Raw genomic sequence first — 24,415 nt, 5'->3', positions numbered from 1 at the left:
TCTTCCTCCTTACTCTAGTATATTTTTTATTATATTTCTTTACAATTCAGTTAATTATTTTCTGGACTAATAATAATAATAATGTGAAGTCGATCAAATTTTAGAAACAGAAATGAGTGAAAGAAACTTTATTCAAACTTCCCAAAAATGATAAAGTAAGCAATTAATGTTTACATGATTACTAGCAGTAAATAATAAAGAGGGTTAAAATTCCTTCATAGGCATAGCAGTTAATGCAATCTGAAACAAAAACATTAAATGTCAAAATATCCCCAACACCTATTATTAGCAAAAGAAATACAGCATTTGAAGAAATTCTGCAAAATCTCAAATCTGGCTCAATAAAGTGATATACAGTATATATATATATATAAATATATATATATATATATATATATATATATATATATATATATATATATATATATATTTATTCTCATTTTATTCTATCGTTTTCTGGATTCCACAACTAAGAGTAAAAAATAAAAGCTAAAACAACTGATGGAAATCAGCAGACCTGAATGTGACATACTGCACAAATTTATCAAATACATAAAATTACATCTGTGAGAAAACATAACTATCAAATGGTGGAGAAAATCGCTAAAGAGAAACAACATGGCTGAACCTAAGCCTTTAAATGATATTAATCACAGGGGAAAAAGTCAAGTCTGGATGTGATACATTCATTAAATAAAAACTTGAGATGTTAAAGTAAGTTTTCTAAAGTGAACATTCAAAGGTTTCTTTGATGCTATTTACAAATTACCATTTAGACTAAGGATACTGTAATACAAAGTTGAGATGAAGAATAAATAAATACATTTAACAAACTGTAATGAATAGCAGATACGGTAAGTAGTACATTGTCATCAGGGAAAATAAAAAGACAGACAGCATAAACTCTTTTGAGAGGGTAGAGTACATTGATGTGTTCAGAAGAAGCTCGTCTTGAGTTTAATAGTCGGCGCAGCCTGCACAGTTGGCTGAGCTTGCCTTGCTGCTGCTTTGGCTTTGCTGCTCGCCTGGTTAGCTCGAATAGCAGACTCAAGACGCGTTTTAAGCTCAGGTGCTGCACCGATTACGGTCTTGAAGGCAGCTGGATACAGAGGCCCAATTCGCATTAGGTTTTGAAGGGCAAAATCGTGCAGGTTTTTAGAGACTTGAGGTGCGGAGGAGATCGCATTCTCATCCAAAAGGTAAGAGATGAGAGTAGGAACAAGAAGAGCCAACAGCTGCACTCCTGTTAAACAAGCAGACACATGCATCAAACATTAACAACAATAAGCACAGATGATTTAGAATTCAGACTTCGAGAAAACCCATTTAATATGGCGCAAAGTACGCAAACCTAGACTATCACATTGGCCCAAGTATGTATTCTGTGTTCATTGATAATTATTTTGGTTTGCAAATTTTTACATTTTTCAGGTGTTCAGATTTTTTTCTCACTTCCTCTTACCATGTGACATGATATGCTCTGATGGCAGATATGGGCATGGTATCTTGTCTTCTTATTGTTTAAAATTTCCCACACTCACTGTTCAGGGTATGATTCAACATCAACTTGCAAATTGTCATCAGTAACAAATTGAAATGTAAGTCTGAATGTAAAAGGAGGACACTTCCTGTTATCAGGGTGTGGGGCTGAAGTGATGTCAGTAAATGACCATATGAATGTGTTCAGTGCCGGTCTGTGATGAGACAGAAAATTTGGTACAGCTCCCAGCTTGTGTGTGGAAGTTACAACAACTTTGTCTTTAATGAATAATGTTTGATCTCCAACATCTAAAGATTGTAACGGCCCATTTTGAAGTCTGTAAATCAAAAGCTGTAGGAGGCGTTTGTTCAAATTTCCATGTAAAAGGCACAAAATGGCAGGTTTGGACCAAAATGGCCGACTTCCTGTGGAGTTTGGACTATGACTCCAAAACACTTATTGCAGGTCTTGAAACATTACATTTATATATCAAATTTCAGGCTGTCAGGGGGCGGGGCTTGGATCATGTAGCATTTGACTATTAAGTTTTGTTAGGAACATACTAAGGACCAATCAAAACATGTTTTGTGCTTCTGTGATTTTCCTTCTAGGAGTAATAAAAATGTTTATTTTTTGATGTGTAGTGTAAGTTTGAGGTCAGGCAACAACCCCTTCAACACGCACAAAAAGTCAGGATTTTTTAAACTTTACATCCTCTGTGCCTTATGAGCAAACTCACCAATATCAAGCTGATCGATCAAAATCCAACTGGATCAAAATCGGTCAAAATTGCAATTTCTATTCAGTATGCCAGACACACTATTTGTTGTAAAGCAACAAAAGCACAAAAGTTTTCTGTGGGCCTTGGGAAGTTCTACAATTGTACCATATTTCATAGCTCTGTAAGATAAATGTGGAAAGTGTTTTAGAAGTTGTCAGGTGTCACTTTTGAGATATTTCTCTTGCAACTTTTGTAAAATGTAAATTATGTAAATTTTACACATGACTGAGCACTGTAAAATATTTGGTGAGTTTTTGAATTGTTAGACCTCCAAAAAGCCATTTCATTTGCTGGAAGAAAACGAAATGTTCATAATAATAACAATAGATAAATAACTTTGAGAACTGATTGTACAGTATGATGAATGTTATATCAAAATCAATAATAAAACTGACAGTGAACCGGTGCTTTGATTCTAAATTTAATCTAATGCGTTAATGCTCTAGAGCACACAGTCAGAAGCACTGGGCTTAGTTCGTTAGCAGACATACTGTAGGCTACATGATTTCATAAAAAAATATGTACATGCTACATAGGGTACTTGAGAGGTTCATTAAGTAAAGTTATACTTACTGTTCTTCTCTTCACCCATGCTGACCAGATTCTCTAGGACCCTGATTCCCTCCTGCACAGCCTGCAGCTCAGCAGCAGTTCCCGGCCGACTGCGTTCCACCGCCTTTAGCTTCTCCACCATGAGTGGAGCTAAGGCGTGGATGTAAGGAGTGGACAAAGCTCGGTTGGAGTGTTGAAACACTGACAGAAGCAGCTGGTAACACCGGGCCTGAACCTGTGGCAACCAGAGTTAATTTTTTCACCAATAACTAATACGATTTTTTCCGAAAATTCACGTTTTGCTACAATAGAGACACAATTCATGTGTTTTATTGTAATTTTACATGACAGACAAAAATAATAGTGTGAATAATTGGAGAATAGAAGGAACATGTTTTTTTTTTTTTTACAAATAAAAATCCAAAAAGTGTGATATATATTTTTTCATTTATTCCCTTTTAGTTGTTTAATCTAATAAAGTGCAACTAAATTTCTTCAGAAGTCAAGTGATAAGTAAATAGAGTCCACCTGTGTGTAATTTATCTAAATACATCTGTTTAGAACATGCAAACCACCAGCCTGATAAGTTCCATTGAGCATAGAAAACATGTCAGGAATGAAGTTATGGAAAAGTTTAAAACAAGGTTAGGTAATAAAACAGTGTTCCACGATATGAAGATCTCAAAATGCACTTTTCAATACATCCTCCATACTTTCTAGATTTTATTTTTATTTATAACTCCCTTAAAAGCTCAAATTTGTGTTTGTACTGTGTCAAAATGCAAGACATAGTTTATGTGCATTTCGTTGCTTACCCAGGGATCACTAGAGTTGAGGGCATTTCGGAAGCGGTCCATGCAGCCTTTCTGCAGGACGATGACTCCCACCAGCTCACTACTGGCTGACAGCAGGAAGAGAGTTATTGCTGTCAACATACTGACTTCATCCATGTCAGGTCTGGACTCATCTATAAAGATAAAACCACAAGGTAAAATTTTCACAATAATTAGAGTTCACGTTGTCTCATGGTCAGAAAACTTACATTTTAAAATTTACATGCCAACAATTAATCAACTTAGAATTAATTGTCGATTAATGGTTTATTGGATTAAAATTAGCTCCAGCCAATCAACTAATAGTATCTGCTTAGACCTGTTAGTGTTGTAGTTTGGCCGCCATACAGCAGAGGAAGCTGCTGGTCATCCCTTAGCCAGTTAATGCAGAAATAAAGATGGCGAGGCCATTCCAGAACAGAAAAAAGAAATGGTCCAAACAGTCAGGTGTGGAAAGCAAATTGTACTTTATGTGATTCTGTTTTGAAATAGATACTTGACAAACTAATTAAGTTATCACCTAAATAGCAGTCAAACAGAGCAGTGCCAACTTCTCATTTAAAAATGAATGAGGTGCTAGAAATGGAAAGCATAACAGAGAAAAATTGTAACATGATCCCAATAAGCAAGGTTGATTTTGAGGGCTGTTGTGAGTTAAGCTGCAATTCATGGAGTGAAGTTTTAACATTCCTTCAAGAGAAACCACAGAGGGCACTTCTGTATGAATAGCTCTCTGTAAGTGTTTCACATATTTGCTCTTCTCATCTTTTATTTTTCTATTAAGCAACCTAATATGTTCCTGTTTTGTTATGTTTAATAAATATGTTTAAGTTTAATCATGCATGAAAACCATAATTTTATAATAGTATACATTTAATATAGCTGGCACAAAATAATGCTAAAATGTAAAAGTTTTTTGAAAATTCAGTTTATTATGAAAAATTTAGCTTTTTATGTCGTAGAAAGACAGTCAGCACTCTTGATACAAGAGAAAATTTGGTTTTTAAGTACATGACTCCTTATGAGCAAATTGTTATTTGATTGATAAGATCAACTAACAATCAACTTGATCTAGTTAATTCAATCAATAACTTGCATCCCTAGTACATTTATGTGTTTGCTTTACCTGGATGAGAGTATTCAAGCACAGACGCCAGGCTGCTCCTGACCAGGGTGGTCCACTGAGTCTGAATGCTCTCCTCCCGGGCCAATGGTGAGGTGATGATGGTCTTAATGCCCTGCAGAGCCGCTGATACAGGTACAGGCACAGAGTTGTCAGCAGCTTTAATTGCAGTTTCCTTAAGGACCCCCGTGATTAGGAAAAGCACTGTAGGAAGAATGGTTGTTGCTCCTGTCAAGGCAAAAATACCAATAAGTTAGAATGAACTTCCTGGATGCATTTGTGCCTGTTGTCTTCAGATCTCACCAGTAGGAGAGCACAGCGAAGGCAACTCGGCCAGGATGGAGACCGTGTTTGCCACCAGCCGTGCGCTTTCGTCTGGTAGTCTCTGAGGCCTCAGAGGGGCATGGCTAGGTGACTCCTTCACTCGGGAATTAAGCTGCGGTATGTGGCGAACCAGGATGAACACAAGCAGCTCCATGGCTGCATAAACCAGAGACTTGCCAGGTACGAGCTCTCCCGTGTCCCCGCCTTCTCCTATGCCGGTCAGAGAATCTTTTTCACCTTCATCTTCTTTGCCTGACCAAAAAATTAAAAAAATCAGTTACAAAAATTAAATCCCAGAAATATTTGGCTTGGCTTTAGCACAGTACTCCTGACCTCTGTTGGCCCTTTGTTGTTGTAGGTGGTCCACTGCAGCTCTGATGGTCTCCTGCACCACCGCTGTGACCTGAAGCTGGACTGCAGGAGGATCCCGCGTCAGCAGCAGTCTGTGCAGCACATTCAGGAGCTCCACTGCCAGCAGCTACATTAGAGGTGATGGAACAGTTCATCAGAAATGCCGTGTGAAATGCAAAAAAAAGAAAATTACTTCATCTGACTTACTCTTTCCACTGAGCTTCATAAAGAGCTACTAAAACCATAAATTTGTATACAGCCTGTGATACCCAAAAATAGAATCCAGGCCAACAACAGTAAAGCTGGAGGATCTGGAGCATATGTCAAACTCAAGGCCCATCTGTATACTAAGAAGACGTGGCACAAGTCAAAAGTCGTTGCCATTTTCCACAAACTTGGCCATTAAAGTTGATTTTGATTGATGACGACATATTCTCCCCATTCAAGTTATGCTGCAAACAAGGACAGACTCTACCCTATACTTGTACAAACCCCAAAATACTTGCAGCTGGAGGTGCAGTGAAAGGTGGTTTTTAAATGTGTTTTCTCAGATGGGTTTGTTGACATAAATGCATGCCACAATTTTTTCAGATTTTTATTTCTAAAAACTTTACAGTCAATTTCCCCATTTTCCTTCCACCTCACAATTAAGCACTACTCAATTTTGGTCTATTTAAAATCTCTGAAAAATACAGAGAAGTTTGTGGTCTCATATATGTATTTATATAGCTACTCCAAAAATGTTCTTTTGAATTTAAAAAGAAAAAAAATAATTAAATTTTAGTCAAATAAAAAATATTATGCCTTAGCTAAATAGACTATATGCAACGCCTCTGATTTTATTTCAACACATTAATATATATAATTTTTCCGTACCTGGTCCTCTGCCATATGTGTCTTAGCACAAGGAGTTTCTAGCAGAGTAAACAGAGCCTGCAAGCAGGACATGACGTGTTCGATGGGCTCCTCGGGCCGCGGGAAGCACAGGAACTCTATGCTGACACCTGAGTGACAGAACATGGACATCTTCCACTAACAGTTCATAGTTCTGTTCACTATTTTTTCCTAACATCTTCAAGCTGAATGTGAAAAACAGAAGAATCCGGCTGGAAGTGACTTCTTACCCAGCATAAGATGCATTCTGTCTTTAACCAAGTCCTCCAGCATCTTTGCTGAGGAAGAGCTTCCCTGAAGAGCATTGGGAACTTTGGAAGGAGTTGATGAGAGATCCTCTTGATTATCATTAACTTCAAACCCGTTGCTGTTCAACCAGAGGGCCACAGCGTGCAGCACAGGGGCCCAAGAGCTGCGGTAGTGGAGTCTCGCTGTATCTATTGTCTCTGGGGTATAAAACGCTCCGCCTATGAAGATACACACATCCAATGGAAATTATGTGTTTGGACAACTAAATTTATCACAAAACCAACACAGTTAGTGCATTTTGTCCAGCTGTGACAGTAATATGTCTTCTTTAATCTTTTGTACCTAAATGGAGGTTTCTCTTTTGTAGAGAAATATTTTACATTGACAAGCCTAGCTGTGGACTTGGTTAAAAAGTGATGGTTAATTTGTAACACTAAATATAAGTCGGTCCTAATCAAATGAACAAAAACATAAGAACAAAAAAATTAAATCAAAAATGCAAAGTTGACAATATTTCAAGGTTCTTCGCATAGAAATAGTCGAAATCTGGTTTGAAAAATCTTAAAATTAAATAAACACAAGTTTAAATGGAACAATAAAACCTAATTATTAGCTAATTAAACAAAATCTCCCCAGTTGAAGTATAACATTGAACATTTCAGATTAATTTTTGTGGTAAATAATCAGTTGTGTACCATCAGGTGGGAGCTGACTTGAGAACTCAGCAGGCAGAGTGAGCAGGGCGTAGTCTCGCAGCATGGCCAGCCAGAGTCGGCTCAGTGAAGGCAGCTCCGGCTGCACTAAGGTAATGAGGCTGTCTGGAGGAAGCACATCTGCACCCAGGTCATCCTCGTCTTCATCCTCATCTCCCCTTCTAACCGGCTTGGCAGGTTTAGCCTCTGCCTCCTTCTTGATTTTCATTGCCATTACGTACACCTGACCAAGACAGAGCAGCGAGCACGATCAGATTGAGTTCTGTGGAAAAAAGAGACATTCTGTCATTTTGAAGCTCACCTCGGCCCAAGCCTTTAGCACGGCCAGCTTTTCCATGGTGGTGGCACTCTCACTGTACAGTTGACTGGAGGAGCTCTTCCCAGACTGCACCTTGTCCAGCGAGGAGACCAGCAGATTGTGGACTCGCCGCAGGTCATTGAGGTCGCTGACTACACCACTACCAATCCACGTACTGCATACCTGTAGACAAACACTGGGGTCAAATAGATCTCTAAAAGTCTCCCTGTTAGGGTGTGTTTACAGCGCAAAGTATTAAAACTGAATACAAAAAATAAATATTGTGTCTTACCTGGCATGCCTTTGCTGTTATATCAGATGGTGTATCAGGAGAAAAAGCAGGTCTCAGGGCAGCACCAACCTAAGTGCACATAATTTGCATACAAAGTCACGTTTTTGTCATTTCTCTTTTTTCTCTAACTTTACTAACTGAGAACTCACATTGGCCTGGTACTGCTCCAAAATAACATGACCTGGAAACTCAGGCTCTGGTACGGACGCAAACTTTTTAATTATGTCTTCCAGGGCCTGCAGACCAGCCATCCTCAGCTGGTTGCTGTGGTCGGTGGCTGCCATGAAGGCCATACGGATCAGGTCAGACAGATGGAGCACCAACAGATCTCCTGAATGGACAGAGATGCAGGAAGGAACAACAACCTTTGTGAATAATAAAAACCAATTCATAAATGATCAATGCAGGGGGAAGTGAGCTGTCACTATCAACAAAGAAAAATAAATATCATGACATGTTATTAGCTTTAATTTTCTTCACTGTCAACTCTGTGTCTGATTTTATAATCAGTGTTTTGATCTTCTGCTTTTGAACACATAAGAAAAGATCCACTTTCAAAATTTTAGAGTGTGGACTCAGGACTAAAAAACACCAAATATTGATTTTAAGACAAAAAAATAATGTTTGCTCCAACAGAGGTGCCTTTTTCATACAATTACAGTAGCTTGCAAAAATGTTAAATTTTACACATATTCTCAAATTTAAACTACAAATTTTAATGTGTTTTATTAGAGCAACCCACTCATTATTAGCTGGAAGGAAAATAGTAGCTGGTTTACAAAGAAAAATCTAAGAATGGTGTGCATTTGTATTCTGCACATGAAACAGCCAGATGCATTCTTGATTTAATCAAATCAATCAGGCAGAAGGGAAACCATCCTGAGATATCCTTTTTGTAGAGCAGACTTTCCTGGCACATGTAGGTAACAATCTAAAAAAAAATAAATTACTTAAATTAATTATCTGAGTGCCTCTGAGGCAGCAGATGTCCTCTGGGTTCTTGTGATGCCAGAAGAGAGCAGGAATCTATCTACTGTTATTTCTGCGTTCATGTGCTTTACAAGAATTTAGTATTACAGCTGGTATGTCCTGACTCCTGTCATATCTGTGCTTTCACCTTCTAGCACCCTAAAGACTCTAGTCTGTGTCAAGATATTTAAGGTGAGACATCAACCAAAAGTCTCACAGCTGTAGTAGTAAGGAAAGATGATTCTACAAAGTATTTCCATACAAATGCATGCCATATTTTTTAGATTGTTTTAAAATTATACATAATTTTTCTTCTAGGGATTATGCATCCCTTTGGTTTGGTCTGTCTCACCAAAACACAAAGACATTAGTGACTGTAACAAGGCAAAACATGAGGAAAATACAGGGTATGAATAACTTTTCCAAGTCTTTATCCATCCATTATCTACGTATCTTGCTTGTTTTAGAGTAGCTAACATAAATACAGGCTCCTCCATCTATTACAGTGGAAAAACTCTCCCAGTTCTGCTTACTCATCTCCTGCCATGTTCAGTCTTTACTCACAACAAACATGGACAAACTATTTTCCGCAACCTAGATCTCCCCAGAGGCAAGACCTTTTACTGTAGATATTCAGGCAAAACAACAACAAAAAACTCGTAGCATAAATCAGCAGGGTGGTAGAATGGTACCTTTGGGGTTCTTTGCTTGAGCAGAGCGAGCAGTTGCCAGGTCGAAGTGCGCCTTGTCTGCATTCTCACAGAGCAGGATGATGCGGCACAAGCAGTCGGCAGCAAACACCCGCGTCACCCAGCGAGGCGCCACAGAGGGCTTGGACTTGTCATCGTCACCCAGGCCTGTGAACATGGTGTCGTCGTCCATCTCGTCTTTTTTCTCAGAGTCCTCCTCATCCTTTTCCACCTCAAATGCCACGGCTCCCCCCACGTCTGAAAGAGGAGAAGGGCGTTTTATGACACAATAATTTTAAAGACACACATTAGGTTTTTCTTATTAATCTGAGAACTTGCCCGTTGTTGCCGCGAGGACATCTTTGCAGAGTTTGAGCCAATGAGAAAGCTTCTCCACAGCGAGAGATGACAGCATGTGCCCCAGTGTGTCATGGATGTCAGAACACAACTTCCTGTCCGTCTCTCGATCCAGCATGCCAAACAGAACGCCTTCCAACCCGGTTTCAGTTATATTTAGATCTGAACCACACACCAGGACAACACCATAAGAGTTAGCATCTCAGTGAGCCAATATTACCAAACAGGATACTGCAAAAACACAAAATCTTACCAAGTATTTCTGGTCTACTCTCTAGTGCAAATATCTTAGTGCACCAGAAATAAGACAAAACTAACTTTCAAATAGCTTTTCAGCAAGAAAAAACCTTGTTTAACTCAATAATGATGAAAAAGACTAGTTATAAGTGCAATAGTCTGCCAGTGGTACTAATATGTTATCATCAATAATAAGGAAATATTGATTTAAAATGAGCTTCTACATCCTACTGAAAAGTTACTTGTAACTTAGTTGTGTCTTATTTCAAATGTAGTAAGATATTTGTACTAGAAACTATAGCAAAAGTACATGGCAAGATTTTGTGTTTTTCCATTAGATTGGCCTTATCCAACTCACTGATGGTTGCATTGTCCTTGCCATCTCCTGCTTTCTTTGCCAGACTCATGGCGTACTCACACACCTCTGCGGCCTCCCGCTGTGCGAGCTGTCTAAGGCATGCTACGGCAGCACGACGCAATAATAAATGAGAACTGCACAAGTGCACCTACAGGAATCCCAGAGCACAGTCAGAAATCCCAAATTAAATCAGCGCAGTCTGTACTCTTTTGCGGTGTGAAACGTGCATCTTACACAGAGGCAGGGCACCAGGCTGGACAGGTTCACGTGTCGAGGAGCGAACATGTGCAGCTGCTGCAAACAAGAGATGGCAGCTGCCTGGACCAGGGAGTCAGAGTGATCCTGCATGATGGCACAACCGACCAGGCAGGACGAGCGGATGGTGGAAATAGTTGCTCCATTTCCTGGAGAAACAAATTAATTAGAAAACCAGAAGGAAGCTGTTTTTAACAATCAAATGACGCAGACAACTGGAGATGATGGCAGAAGGACTAATAAAAATCTTTATATCTTAGTTCAATCAAAGTTCCCTGGATTAGTTCATTTTTTATGTTGATGAATACCTGAGTGGGTCAGTTTGATCCCACCTGGGGGCGTTGTGAACCTCTTTTATTAACTAAGAGTTAATAAAAAAATGTGTGTTCTGCACATTTGCTAATGTTAGAAAGAAACATTTTTATGACTCAAATAAATAACAACCAAAAGAGAATCACATTGAGTTTTTCTGGATTAATCAGAGGTAATAGTCTGTTATATTTCATATAGTTTTTAAGAGAAGTTTATGCAATTAAATTATATATAGTTTGATCATTTTTATGACTATTTCTGACTACAACTAATAAAAAAATGAAACTACACAGAACAATATAAGATACAATTAACTAATATACAATGGCAAAAGCACATGGGTATGGATTTAAAGGCACCAAGGGGAAGAATTGGAAACACAGGGGCATAATAGGAGGGTACAAAGAGGAGAAAGGGGCAAATTGCGCCATAATCATTCTACAAACTCTTAAATCAGTCACATTTATTGAAGTTAAAATGTTTATTTTTTATGATAACTGGCACACTTTTAATTAAAACCATGGCTTAACATAACAGACTCAAATCTTTATCTACTCTGAAGTGGATCAGCTTTTCTTTGCCATGCAGCAGACCTTAGAAACTCTCTCCGCATCAGTCCTTGATCTAACAATATTGTTTATGCAGATAAAGGAGGTAAAAGAGAAGTGAGCAAAAATACCCATTAAAAGATATTCATTTTTAAAAGGTGAGTTTAGAATACTGGAATACTAGGTTTAAAATTTTTGTTACTGCCACCTGCTGGCAAAATATAGCTTTTGACCAAAATATACACTGCAAAACCCCAAAAACTTAACAAGTATTTTGGTTTTGTTTCTTCGTACACTTGAATTAAAACAAAACAAATTTTTCAGCAAGATGTTGGAGCTTGTTCCTACATCTTGATATTGATGACAAAAGTACTAGTTGTAAGTAAAATAATCTAAAGCTATCACATTTTCCCATATTATAACTTATGGGAAAAATCTCTTGTTCCACTGGCAGATTATTTCATTTATAACAAGAGGAAAATGTGTTGTTTTAAGAGAAATAAACTGCCAGTGGAACAAGTACTTTTTCACCAACATTAAGGAATTAATTACTTAAAACAAGCTCTTATATCTTGCTAAAAAGTTACTTGTAAGTTAGTTTTGTTTTATTTCAAGTAGACTAAGATATTTGCACTAGAACCTAGACCAAAAATACTTGGCAAGATGTTGTGTTTTGGCAGTGTAAAAGAAAACTGTTCTAACACAGGAAATATGGCATAATTAACCAGACTTACCTTGTAATTCTGGTCCAACAGTGGTGATCAGAGCTCCCAAGCAGCGACCCAAACACTGGTGGACCTCTGTGTGAGAAGGCGGCACCGTAAGGAGCAGCGTGAGCACCAAGGAGAGCGTGGGCTCCACGTAACCTCGATACATTGGCCCGCTAGAATCCACGATAAGAGCCAGAGAGTGCAGAGACCAAGTCTGATGAAAGAAGAGGAAACAAACCAAATTTTTGAAAACAAACATTTTATATGCTGATTTTAAAATCCTCTCTTCCTGTGTAATACCTGAACTTCATGAGAAGATCCATCCTGAGCAAGAGCCAACAGGATGCTGACACTGGTCTTCAAGTGCTGCCCAGAGCCGATCCCTCCGACGTATCGATGAAGACAGCCAAGAGCCAATGAATGGCCCGTTCTTGACACCACATCACGAGCCGACTTCAGCCTTCAGTCACAATGAAAAGACAAGAACAAAATTATTTTTTCTCATCAACTGATTTCTAGCCAAGTTATTAATTACTGAGTTCATCATTAGTAAATATAGTTAATCTAAAAAAAATATTACATTTTAAAAACAGGAACATCTCAGGTAGAAAAATAAAAATAGAAAATATGTGATATGTTCATACTGTCTGGTTGCTCTTGAAGGAATGTAAAAGCTTTGCTGCATGAAGTGCATTAACTCAAGATCAACCTTCAACATGTTTATTTCCATCATATTACAACTTTCTCAGTTATCCCTCTGCTTTTCTGTCATCACAAACTCTCCTTCGTAACACATCAGTAATTTTTGAATGAGAGGTTGACATTCTTCTGCCATTCTTCATGCTATGCTCAACTGAGCGCCATTAAGGTGATACTTAAGGATATATGTCAAGTATATATGTATATACTTGAGTATATACATATATACTCAAGTATATATGTATAACAGAACCAAATAAAATGCATTTTGCATCCCAAACCGGACTATGTTTGGATTGTTTCTCTTTCCTGTTCTGGTATGGACCCACCATCTTTGTTTCCGTATCAACTGGCTCTTCTTAAGGATGACCAGTGGTACTACACTACAACACTGACAGAAGGTTTAAGCGGAAGTTATTAGTTAATCAGTTTGAGCTAATTTTAATCTTTTCAACCATTAATTAACAATTAATCATTAGTTGATTAATTTCTTGCATATCTATTTAATATTAAAAAATTCCACAATATTCTTACTTGTCAAAGCTGGTCTGTGCCATTCTGGCGATGAATGTGGCCTCTCCTACCACCTGAGCCATCCTGCCCAAAGCCTCTCCAGCAGCACAACGCAAAATGGGATTAGGATTGTCCAAAGCTCCCATCACCAGGGCCAGAGCTGACTTGCGCACCTCCTCTGGGCCCAAAGTGCTCTTGTTCTCAGCCAAACCCTTCAATCAGTACCAGATATTAACGACAGTGTCAATGGTCATGTTTTAAGAGGACATATGGGCTGTTTCTTTACCTTCAGAGCACTAAGGACTGCAGTAAAGATGTTCAGCTGGACCGCCTGCTGTCGAACTCCTTTGGCCTGCTTTATGCACTCTGCAAAGTGGTCTAGCATCTGCAGCCTGAATTAAACCAATAAAAACATCAACAAGAAAAAGTTAAATAGTAAGAGAGTCAACACCAAGAGCCCTCCATACAGTTTTCCTATTATAACCAATTTACAAATGTATAATATGACAGCTTTACTACTCACCTGTGTTTGAAGGAGACGTGAGGGAAAACCACGCCAAACAGAGCAACGGAAGCGTCAATGACAGACACGCCCAGAGGCAGAGGCCCAGGAATGGCCTCACCGACGGGAACACGCAGGTAAATAGACGAGGGGTCATGCTCCAGAGCGCCACTGCCAGAGGCGCTGTTGGGCTGCAGCTACAGACAAACAGAGTTACAATAGCGTTAAAAAAACAACACTACAGGCTCAATATTCTATAGTGCAAAGAAACTCATTTTGGTTTTCAAAATTTATACAAATAAAATCTGAAAAGTGTGACAGGCATGTATGTTTTTAGTCCTTCTGACTTTGAAGAACAACGTTCTTCCTCTTGTAAGTCCTAGGAGTTTTTCCTCTTTAAGCTTGGCACACCTGAAGGCTCACATTTTTGTTATTTTTTATTGTAAAATGGCTAAATTCTTCTCTGATTGGAATGTGAGTGTCTTTAAACATAATTTTTATCCATATTTTCCTCTGGACTTTGACTTGGACAAAGTTTTTCCAGTTTGCTCTTTGTTTAGTTTCTCATCTCACCATTTTTTTTGCATGTAGGCCAAAAAGCTCAATTCTGGTTTTGTTTGTCCAATCATGATGCCGTTTCTTTACTAACACTCTCTGACACATTTCTGAGGCTGTTGCAGAACAACTGCATTAGTAAAATAATTAAATAAAACAGGTGAACAAAGATGATATTTGCTAATTTTGTAACTTTTAAAGGGAAATTACTGCACTGGATTTTATTTTGGGGCATCAGATTAAAAAATGATAAATGTATCAGCAAGTCACAAGTTTCACATTTTTATTTGTAAAAAAAAAAAAAATATGTGTTTCCAAATACATTAACACTACTTACATAAAACCCCTTGAAGTTGATGGTTTTAGTGAGATTAAATGCGTAAAAAGATAAGGCTGGGCGATAAATCAATTTTATCAATTAATCAAATTTTAGTTTTTGAAGGTTTAATTTTAAGAAAATCTGGATTTCTTTTTTCCCCAAAACACTTGTTGGGTTTTCATAGTTCAGAGCAAAATCAGCATGCACAAGACCTACTTTTTTGAAAATATTTTTTATTTGTAATCTTTTTTTTCAGAATTGCAAAAAGAAAAAATATATATATTAAAATCAGAAATCAAATTTGGTATGAAAAATCAGCTATTTTATTTTTAAGCTATATCGCCCAGCCCTAGAAAAAGTGTATTCGTACTTTTCCAAGTCAATAAATGAGGGATTTTGGAGGAATGTCAGAGGTAATCTGAACTAACTTGATCCTCGATGGACTTGTGGTCAGTTTCCTGCAGCCAGGAGCCCATGAGCACACTGTCGTCATAGTGACACAAAGAGCGCAACAGTGACGTGGTGGTGTTGGCAGAGTTGTCAGTCAAAGTGAACTCTGCCACCAGTTCCCTCAGAAGAGCATTGAAGCTGCCTGCAAAAAGATTACAATGTTTAAAACAGTTCCTTAAAAAAACATCTGCAACATTTGCACAGAATCATTTAAAAGCAACAGTTTTACCTTCATACGTCTTAGGAGGCAGGAGGGCCAAGATGTCATACAACCTGAGTCTCACCATTGCTGCACTTGCTTTTAAGTGAGCACCATGGACTTTAGTGATGGCAGGGACCCTGAAAAGCAACAAATAATCGTCATCACGTGTCTCTGCCTTTAACATCTTCAACTGGTGAAGAAATTTCACACTCACTGTGACATCATGGTCATTGCACATTCAATGGGAGTCATGAGTCTACGGATTACGTCTTCAGTGAGAAGCTCGGGACAGTGCGCCACAAAGCTACGCATGGCTGCAGAAAAGAGAAACAAACAAGTCAAAGATAAGGATGTTTTAATACCCAATAGTCTGGTAGACTATATCTCAAAGGGGACCAAAATTGCAACATTTGTTACATTTTCAGCTGGTTCGCCTTCACGTTGCGTTGGGTCAAACAAGCCAAACCCTTTAGAAAACCTGTGAACTGTGGTGGCACTACACCAACAACCACTGACGGAAACTACACGGAAACTTCTTAAGAAGACAACATGAGCACAACTTCCTTCGTCACAAAATATAAACAAAAATGGGTGGTGTCATATTTTAGCAGTTGTAAGATTTCTCTTTTGTCTCTGGTAAAACACCACAAGCCATTTCTCTTGCTAGCAATAGACACTTGTGTTTGCTTTCATTGTATTTACCCAGAATGCCCTGCGCTACAGTTTGCTTCCAGTTTTCCAAATATGAATTTGAACATTAGAGTTCACTTCTACCAAACTGAGAAGGTTAATCACACAAAGGTTTTTAGGTGGACCAGAGTTTTCTTTTTGGTCAACATCAGAGTTTGATCGTGCATTTACATCTCCCCAAACAAACCAGACTTTCCACACAAATGAACTGGAGCAGGATTAAAGTGGACTAAACATGGCTGGTGTGAATAAACCCTAAGAAAGCTGAGTTAATGGAGAAGGCTGAAAGTCTACAGAGGAGAGGTTTTTACCACACAGCGCTCCGGCTCGGCCCTCCAAAGTGACCTGCCAGGTGAAGGAGTCTCCTTTGGCCTTTTCAGCCTCCAGCTCCTTCTGGGAGCGTGGAAACACATTCCTCCACAGCAGCAGCATTTTGGGAAGGTGGTAACGGACGAGTGAGGAACCTGTAAATGTATTTAAACACAGATCAAAGGTAGTTGGGAGAAGAAACTACAGGCAAACAGCTCAAAGCTTTTTTTATGAGACTCACCTAAAGTCATGAGGGCCCCGAGCAGGAGCCATCCAGCCTGCGTGCGCTGCAGGGACAGCCGGCTGTTCTGAGCCGCAGTACGCAGGAGGTCCTCGGCTATGCTCACCACCAGCTACAGATCGAGCAATAATTTAGCTTTGTATTTAAAGACACTTGAGGCGGTTAAAAGTGAGAGAAATTAAACTTTTCACACCTTGCCCTTGGAGTGAGGAATACCCAGTGGACACTGGTGTACACCTCCCAGTAGAGCGGCCATTGCGAAGCTGTAGCCGCTCACGGCCTCTGGAGAACTCTTCAGGTTGTTGATTCTCTCAGCGCAGCGGTCCAGCAGCGGAGACAGCTGATAGGGCAGAGCCACAGCCACACAGCGCAGACACCACGCAGCCGCCAGGCGCGCTGCCATGCTCGGGTGCAGCAGCACCGAGGTTACAGTTTCCAGAAGCCCTTGAATGTAAATATTTAGCATAAATCCTCACTCCGAAATTACAGAACAAAAGTTGGATTTCATGTTGATGTATGCGTCTTACCAATCGAAGGCTCCTGGATGAGCGGAGAAGCCGTGGCACTCAAGCTCTGGACTAAACTGCCTAGCTCTTTCAGGGCGCACACCATGACATGCTGACTGGCAGAGACGTCCGCTGCCCCTGCCTTGTTCTCCCCACTGATGTCGTTCACTACCGCCTCTGAAAGAACGTAGCAGGAAACAAAAACAAACAAGCAATTCAAGCTTGTTGCTTACTCTTAACTGTTAAAAATTCATAAAAAGATCATTTTCTTTAGAATGTGTGCAGCATTGATGGATGTGGTGGCTTAAAATCAACAACAATTTGAAAGTTTTTGATTTATTAAAGATAATCATAATCATTATATCATAACTGGAAAAAAACTCCTTAAAAGTTTTAATGGACCACTACACACTGCTGTCACACATTCATCAATTAGGCTCTTAAATCATGTGGTTGAACCATTGAACACAGAAATATTTGGACACTGACACATTTTATCGTCAGATACATTTAAAGTTAATAAGATTAAAATGTATTCAAGCAACATAAAAAATATTCAAGTTGAAGAAAAGAGCCAAATAAATCAGAATGTTGGTCTTAATTTAAAATAATCATATAAACAATAGAGGGTGTAGGAAATACAGATTTAAAGGAGGAAAGAAAAAAATCTGAAAAACTTCTTTGAATGAACAAATGTAAATATAACAAATCTAAATCTACCAGAAGTATTTATAATTTTATCTTTTCAAGAAAGTCGACATAGGCTATATAAAATTGCTTATTATCTCGGTCTGTTAATATTTGTTATTATTCTAATAGTGACATTAACTACACCTTAAGATTCTGATGTATTATAGACACTATCAATATAGAATAAAGATAGAGAAAGTTTTTTTTACTAGCAATAATCTTATTGTTTATTGGTGTAACTATCTTGGATGAAAGTTTAATGATCTCTAAACAGGTTATGAATGCTCACAAGAAAACCACGTCATATTACAATTGTTTGATCATTTAGTCATTATTATTATTCAGTTATCTTTAAATTATATTTTATTTTATTATAACATGCTTTATTTGTACATTAAACCAACTGTGGTGTCATTGTCCAAATATTATAAATCTGACTGTGTTACAGTTTGGAGTTCTGAGGATTTCTGTTACAGAAATATGAAATATATATAAAAACTCTTGTGCCATCAAATATACAAATAAAAGCACACTAGTCATTTTAAATATGTAGAAATCATCTGAGCTCCAGACAGACAACAGTCAGGAGAAATCACACAAAGATTAAAAATAGTCTCAAGGATCAAATTTAAAGCCGCTTCTTGATCTGTGGAAGAAATCCACCAGGCTTCAGATCTCATTGTTTTATTTCCAATTAGCCACAAACATTTTTTACAGTTTTTTTGTTTTAAGGAGTTTCACAGATCAAACTGACTGGAAAAGCTTGAGCCGCAAGTATAAAGTGAACAACAAAGAGCCCAGAATAACATCTGGAGAAAAACTAACAGTGAAGTAAATTTTTTTTAAGTTGTGTTATCAACAACAGCATGATGTCCTATAAGAGGTTGCACAGCAAATCAGAGTAAGAATCATCCTTTTGAATGAGATAATGGTGATTTAAAAAGACACTGATGTGATGCTGTGTAAGGGAGAATGGGAACTATCTAGTGGTGTACTTGCAAACCTAATTATGCCTTGCTGTAAATTTGGAGGCACATGCAGTTTTTTTGCTGATCTAAGCCAGATGTTTACAGTTGGAAGATGTTATTTGCTCCTTAGGGATTATAAAGCAATAGCAGAGCATAAACTGGCAGACAAAAAGCCATGATGACTATGAAATAATGGAAGAATGAATAGTAGATGAGCTGTGTAGCTGATGGATGATAGTATTGACATTATGATGCTGCTTGTGGTTAAAAAGAGATGGAAAGAAGAAGGAAGAGGGCCACCCTAGAGAAGAAAAGACAGAAAGCCAAACTAGAAAAAGGAGAGGCATGTAGGGCAAACTCTGTCCACCCAAAAGCAAAACATGCAATGATTCTGGAAAGTGAATGCAGAAAGAATTAAATATGATAACAATGGATGAGTACTTACTCTGTAATGCTCTGAACCGTGATATTTCCCCCCCATCCTCCTTACCCACAGCCCTCATTTGTTTGCTGATGGCTTGGCAGATTTCTTTGCCGGCGGCAATCTGAGCTTTTTCTCCCAGTAACCCCCCCAAGGTGGCACGCAGCATGAAAGACACACAGCGCCGCGAGTACACAGCTTCCACGTGTGTCTGGGTGGCCCGCGGGTGAGACACGAGGTCCAGAACGTGGGACAGAAATGTGGCAAAATTGCGCTCCAGCCACTGACCACCCAGTGTGGTCACAAAGACAACGTAAGCCTGAGGACAGAGAAGAGAACGACCGGTAAGTTGGACAAAAACCAGATTCTCACATTTGCATGTAAATTTTTTCTTCTAACCCTTTAGCTATTTTCAAAAGCATAAATACAAACATTCATTATTAATCTATGGAAGACAGTTCTGCAGTAGTTAGGTTTTAATTGGAAACATTTGTCCGTCCATGAGTGAGCATGAATGGACGGATTTATTGGAACCGTCTTAAATTCTTTCCCCTCTAAAAAATCCCTCCTACCTGTGTGACCCCGACTCGAACCTCCCTGCTGACCGACGCCCCACCCTTCAGCATCTCCCCTCCACTCTTCAGGAAGCCAGATCCTCCCCTTAGGAACCCGGTGGCCATCAGCTCTAGAACCTCGTCCAGTGTGGCCCGCTTCACGTTCTGACGCATCACTGGGAGTCACAAAAAAACAGGTTGGAAACAACGAGTCTGTATAGAGAGTCCTGTTGACCCAGCTCAGGTACCTGCAGCTTGTTTGGGCAAAAGAGCCGTTGCCATGACGGTTCCCAGCAGTTTGGCCACTGCCACCCGAACACCATAGTTGGAGCCTTCCAAGGCTTTAAAACACAAAGTGGCCACGTTCTCCAGTTCTGTCGTCCACATGAACACCGCCTCATTCTGCAGCTCCAGCAGGCACTGATCGGGCAAAAAGAAAGATGTGAGATTTTGTAAATAAATAAGTTTTCAGCTTGACTAGTCATTCAGAAACTCCTTAATCTGATTTTAATTATGAACAGTGAAGACACCAACATACTTAAGAGCCCTTACGACTTACACCACTATTCAATTTGAAAGTTGCTACAGAGAGAAGAAGACTCAAAGTTTGCTTATTTAATCTTAAGAAAGGTGTTTAAAACTGAAAACATAGGCATGTTCATTCAGCTTTTTAAGACAATGCATTTTATTTCTGTGTAAAAAAATGGCTTTATACAAGAATCAAGGCTAAGAAAGCTGCTGCAAAAATTTTAAATTTATGTAGTAAGTGTACGTACACAAATATTGCACATCAAGTGAAATAGTACAGCTTAGGTTTGGTATTTTATAGTTTGTTGGCTGCTGGTTATATAGTCTAACAGCTGCCAAGAGGAAAGATCCCAATAACTCTCATTTCTGTATTTAGCATTTAGCAGTTTGTTGATAAACGAGACCAGATGTCATACATGATAGACTGTTTAAGAGTGATGTTGGTTTATGGGATGTACAGTTAATATGAAAGATTTCAAGAAATTACTGGGTCTTTTAAACAAGTTACACTATTAGGCCGTTTTTGTAGCAAGAACTTAAATGTTAGATTAATGTTAGAATTCTCATATAATTGTGGTTTTAAATTATTCAGTTAGAATATAGCTATTAATTGTTTTTTTAATCAATTCTTTGAAGTGTTTTCCAGATACTAACCTTGGCTACCGCACAGCGGACGGCCATGGATCTGTCTGTGAGCAGGGAGCGAGCATTCTTGTAGATGTCTCTGTGACATGAAGCTGCAGCTCCACCCAGTCCACTCAGCACCTTCTGCAGGCTGAGCAGGATCTCTCCTCTGCCTTGGGACTACAGAATTCATTAAAATAAATAATACAGATATTACACAATGGCCCTCTAGTAAAGAACTAAGTTATGTCAAAAACAAAACATCTCAGTTACCTCTGCACTCTTTAGAGCTTTCAGGAGATTATTAATGGTGTCTGGAAATGAGCTTCCCAACATCCGGCCCATCTTTTCATAAAATGCTCCAACACACGCCACTGCAGCACTGTGAGACAAATACCAACCAAAACATTGCTATACGCAAGCAAAAATCATTACAAAAACTCAGAATGATTAGAAAAAAAGATATGATAAAGACAAACTTTCTTATCAGGGTTAGTTAAATTTTTCTTCCACTTTACAAGCTGCACTGCTTTGTATATGTCCATCACTTAAAATCCCAATACAAAAGACTAAGATTTGTGGAGATATTGGGCTAAATGTGGAAAATAAACATCATGTAAATAAAACACAGGATTAAAATAAACTGCACCATTAAATCCTAATGTAGGATTAATTTTCCATTAATGCGAGAAAGAAAAACATAACACCTCTTCCTTCTAACTTAATCCTCCCTTTTAAACACAAATTATTATACCGCAGACTAATGCATGGCTTAACTGCTAATACCCTTTGAGAGGGGTCAGTTGTATGTGCTTGAATTTTGAAAGCAGTAATGAAAAAAATAAGAGGTCCTTGTAAATGTCAAGAAGCTATTAATAAACTGTAAATATTCCGAAATGCTGTATCTTACAGTTTTGTTGGTAAGTATGCAGGTGTGTCATCCTTGCTTTTAATGATCTCATTGCATTTATCCAGAGTCTGGAACACGGTGAAGGTATCGCCAATGCTGTAGAGAGTAGCAAGGTTTTTAGCCAGCAGTTTTCTAGTTGGTGGTCCAGGGGCGCTGCTGATCAGTCCTGTTAACTGTTCCACCAGCTTCTTCTGCTTCTCCTTCACATCCACCTGCCATTCAAGCACATAATTAAAGTCACCGGAGGCCTGCAAAGGCAATTACTTAAAAAAAGCAACACTAACAATGACAAATCACCTTATTTGCTGCCACAAGCACTTTATCCAGGAATCGAAGCCATTCGAAGATGAAGACTGGTCTCTTTGCTTCAGTGATCTGAGCCAGAGCATCCTCATTGAGCAGCAGACTGTGAGCCAGCTCCATGGTGAGGATCAGCACTGTTCACCCTCGTCTGCTAGAAAGTGTACATTGTCAGCATAAAATGCCAATTTTCTGATTATTTGGTAATTAGCTAGAATCTCAGAAAATAAAATGAAACAAAATGGAAAAGTCAAATTATGAAACTTCCAGCTTCTTTTAATTGCTACCCTGTTAAGTCTTGCATATAAAGGCATTACAGATACCAAGGTAAACAGGCGTCTTAGCAAGTTAATGTTCCAAAACCACCAAAATGATGAAAGAGTTTAAAGTCCTCTCAATGAAATGTCAGAGAAAAGCCCAGAGTGACTGGAGTTTCCTCCTGTTTTATGGAGGAAAGCGTAAAGCAGCACTGCTCTCCTCCCACTTATTACTGTGAAAGGAGGGCTCCTATATTTTACAACACAATAATTTTTTTCCAGTTCAAAAACAAACATTGATGGTCATAGTGTGAAAATGAACAATAAAATATGGTAGTGGCAGCATCATGCTGCAGGGAAGCCAGTCAACTCTCTTTGTAAGATAACTGGTTTTAAACTACAGTTAGTCAAATTTGAGCATCATGTCTGTTTAGCAGCAGAAAGTGTTGATTCTACCTTATTACTACATTGAAATGACCAAAAATGTTCTAAATAAAATTATTATAATGGTAAAAACTGGGTTGACTGTGGAACATTGAGTAGAGTAGTTGTCTTGCAATCAGAAAGTCATTTGTTTCTTCTTACAACAGTCAATGTGCCCCTAGCAAAGGCCTTTAGCACCAAGTTGCCAACCGGTCTGCATCAATGGGAGCGACTGGGTCAGTGTTTTAGGAATAGTTGCAGCTTTTCTTTTTTTAAACAAAAGCAATTAGATTATTTTTGCACTTTTTTAGTTAGAGACGTTGGTGTAAATACAGTAATATCATAAAGCTGTGGTAGTTCTCATACTGGCCCATGTCAACACTCCAGTATAATGTCACATCATCATCGCAACATTCAACGTTTTTCCATATTGTATGTTTTGCTGATGTACTGCAGCCTTACTGTGTTTCTTTTTCCATAAAGAGAACTCCTGACCCAGCGCTACTCTGTTTTTCTCCTATGTCTGCTTCTGGCTCTTTCAACATCTAGCTGCTTGCAACAGCTCAGGTTGAATCTGGTTCTACTGGGGGGTTCCTGTTAAATGGGAGTGGTTTCTCTCCTCTGTTGCCACATGCATTGCTTAAGATGAGGGATTTCTATGAAATAAGTGACTCAATGCAATCTACTGGGCTTCCTTTGATGATTTTTTACAAATTGGTGTTTTATGATCTCCTGACTTTGAACTGCATTATAACTAGTTAAATTTTGTAATTCCATATGATTCTTGATGTGACTGCATCATGTTGTAATGAATTGGATTGAATTTAATTAAATTTGCTCATGTATGTCCTAAACTAATTTTTTTGTCTTGTTAAACCTTGAGATTTACTTTGATTTGGCGTCATATAAACTAATCTGAACAAGCTATAAATAAACCGGTTAAATGAGCTCAAAATGTCTATCATTTCTCGGACACTTAGCTTCATTTACATGGCGTCTGTGTTTCATAAAAGTAAAGCTTAGAAGCAGTAACACATTACTTTTTGGGTTGTTTTGTGCTTTGACAGTCGCTGACAGTTTTTAGCTGTTTGAAGCAACCTCAGCTAGCTAGCTGATTCCTATGAGGAACAAGCTGAACTCCGGTAACACGGCGTTAACCGGGGCTTTAAGATGTTTTCTGAAGTCTATCACAACTCCCAGATATCCAATAAAACACGACATCAACAACAGCATGCTAAAATGTAAGCTAAATATCGATAAAATACAAATACTACCTGTGTTTCGATGATCCAGGATGAATGACGACAAAATATCAGCGGCGTTGCAAACAAGTACTTCCGGTGGGGAACTATGCAAAAAACCAACATAACTGATAAATATTCGTGCAATTGACAAAAGAAAGTTTTACAACTTTTGCTTTGTATTAAAC

General features: G+C 38.6%; 1 protein-coding gene across 3 annotated transcripts; it reads right to left on the bottom strand.

The window, feature by feature from the left end:
* Positions 1 to 409: 409 nt before the first annotated feature.
* Positions 410 to 24,331, bottom strand: heatr5b (HEAT repeat containing 5B). 3 transcript variants are annotated; one of them, XM_032553413.1, is made up of 36 exons: positions 24,261 to 24,331; positions 22,304 to 22,460; positions 22,007 to 22,218; positions 21,370 to 21,478; positions 21,127 to 21,276; positions 20,193 to 20,364; positions 19,963 to 20,120; positions 19,415 to 19,709; positions 17,333 to 17,488; positions 16,999 to 17,249; positions 16,806 to 16,917; positions 16,567 to 16,719; positions 15,780 to 15,879; positions 15,593 to 15,702; positions 15,342 to 15,505; positions 14,061 to 14,236; positions 13,824 to 13,929; positions 13,559 to 13,749; positions 12,626 to 12,785; positions 12,350 to 12,539; positions 10,735 to 10,904; positions 10,501 to 10,648; positions 9,888 to 10,067; positions 9,552 to 9,806; positions 8,040 to 8,221; positions 7,891 to 7,959; positions 7,602 to 7,781; positions 7,283 to 7,523; positions 6,569 to 6,805; positions 6,321 to 6,448; positions 5,427 to 5,571; positions 5,073 to 5,345; positions 4,773 to 4,997; positions 3,629 to 3,780; positions 2,835 to 3,048; positions 410 to 1,243 (listed from the first exon to the last, which is right to left on the bottom strand). In XM_032553413.1, exons 2-36 carry the CDS (start codon positions 22,427 to 22,429, stop codon positions 936 to 938), a joined length of 6,198 nt encoding a protein of 2,065 aa, XP_032409304.1. In that variant the 5' UTR covers positions 22,430 to 22,460; positions 24,261 to 24,331; the 3' UTR covers positions 410 to 935. The 3 variants fall into 3 exon arrangements, with proteins under 3 accessions (XP_032409304.1, XP_032409306.1, XP_032409305.1); XM_032553415.1 differs by having other exon boundaries at positions 19,460 to 19,709; XM_032553414.1 differs by having other exon boundaries at positions 22,304 to 22,457; positions 24,261 to 24,315.
* Positions 24,332 to 24,415: the final 84 nt, after the last annotated feature.

Source organism: Xiphophorus hellerii, chromosome 22 (genome assembly GCF_003331165.1).
Source record: "Xiphophorus hellerii strain 12219 chromosome 22, Xiphophorus_hellerii-4.1, whole genome shotgun sequence".
NCBI classification, from domain to species: Eukaryota; Metazoa; Chordata; class Actinopteri; order Cyprinodontiformes; family Poeciliidae; genus Xiphophorus; species Xiphophorus hellerii.
This window is presented reverse-complemented; position numbering and strand designations above follow the sequence as displayed.

What these genes read in the sequence shown, in the direction of transcription:
- heatr5b (XM_032553413.1), bottom strand. Translation starts at nt 22,429, where the DNA reads ATGGAGCTGGCTCACAGTCTGCTGCTCAATGAGGATGCTCTGGCTCAG. An exon ending in GCTTGAATACTCTCATCCAG is followed by an intron (nt 3,781 to 4,772) that starts GTAAAGCAAACA and finishes TTATCTTTATAG; the next exon opens with ATGAGTCCAGACCTGACATG. An exon ending in TCAACTCTAGTGATCCCTGG is followed by an intron (nt 3,049 to 3,628) that starts GTAAGCAACGAA and finishes TGGTTGCCACAG; the next exon opens with GTTCAGGCCCGGTGTTACCA.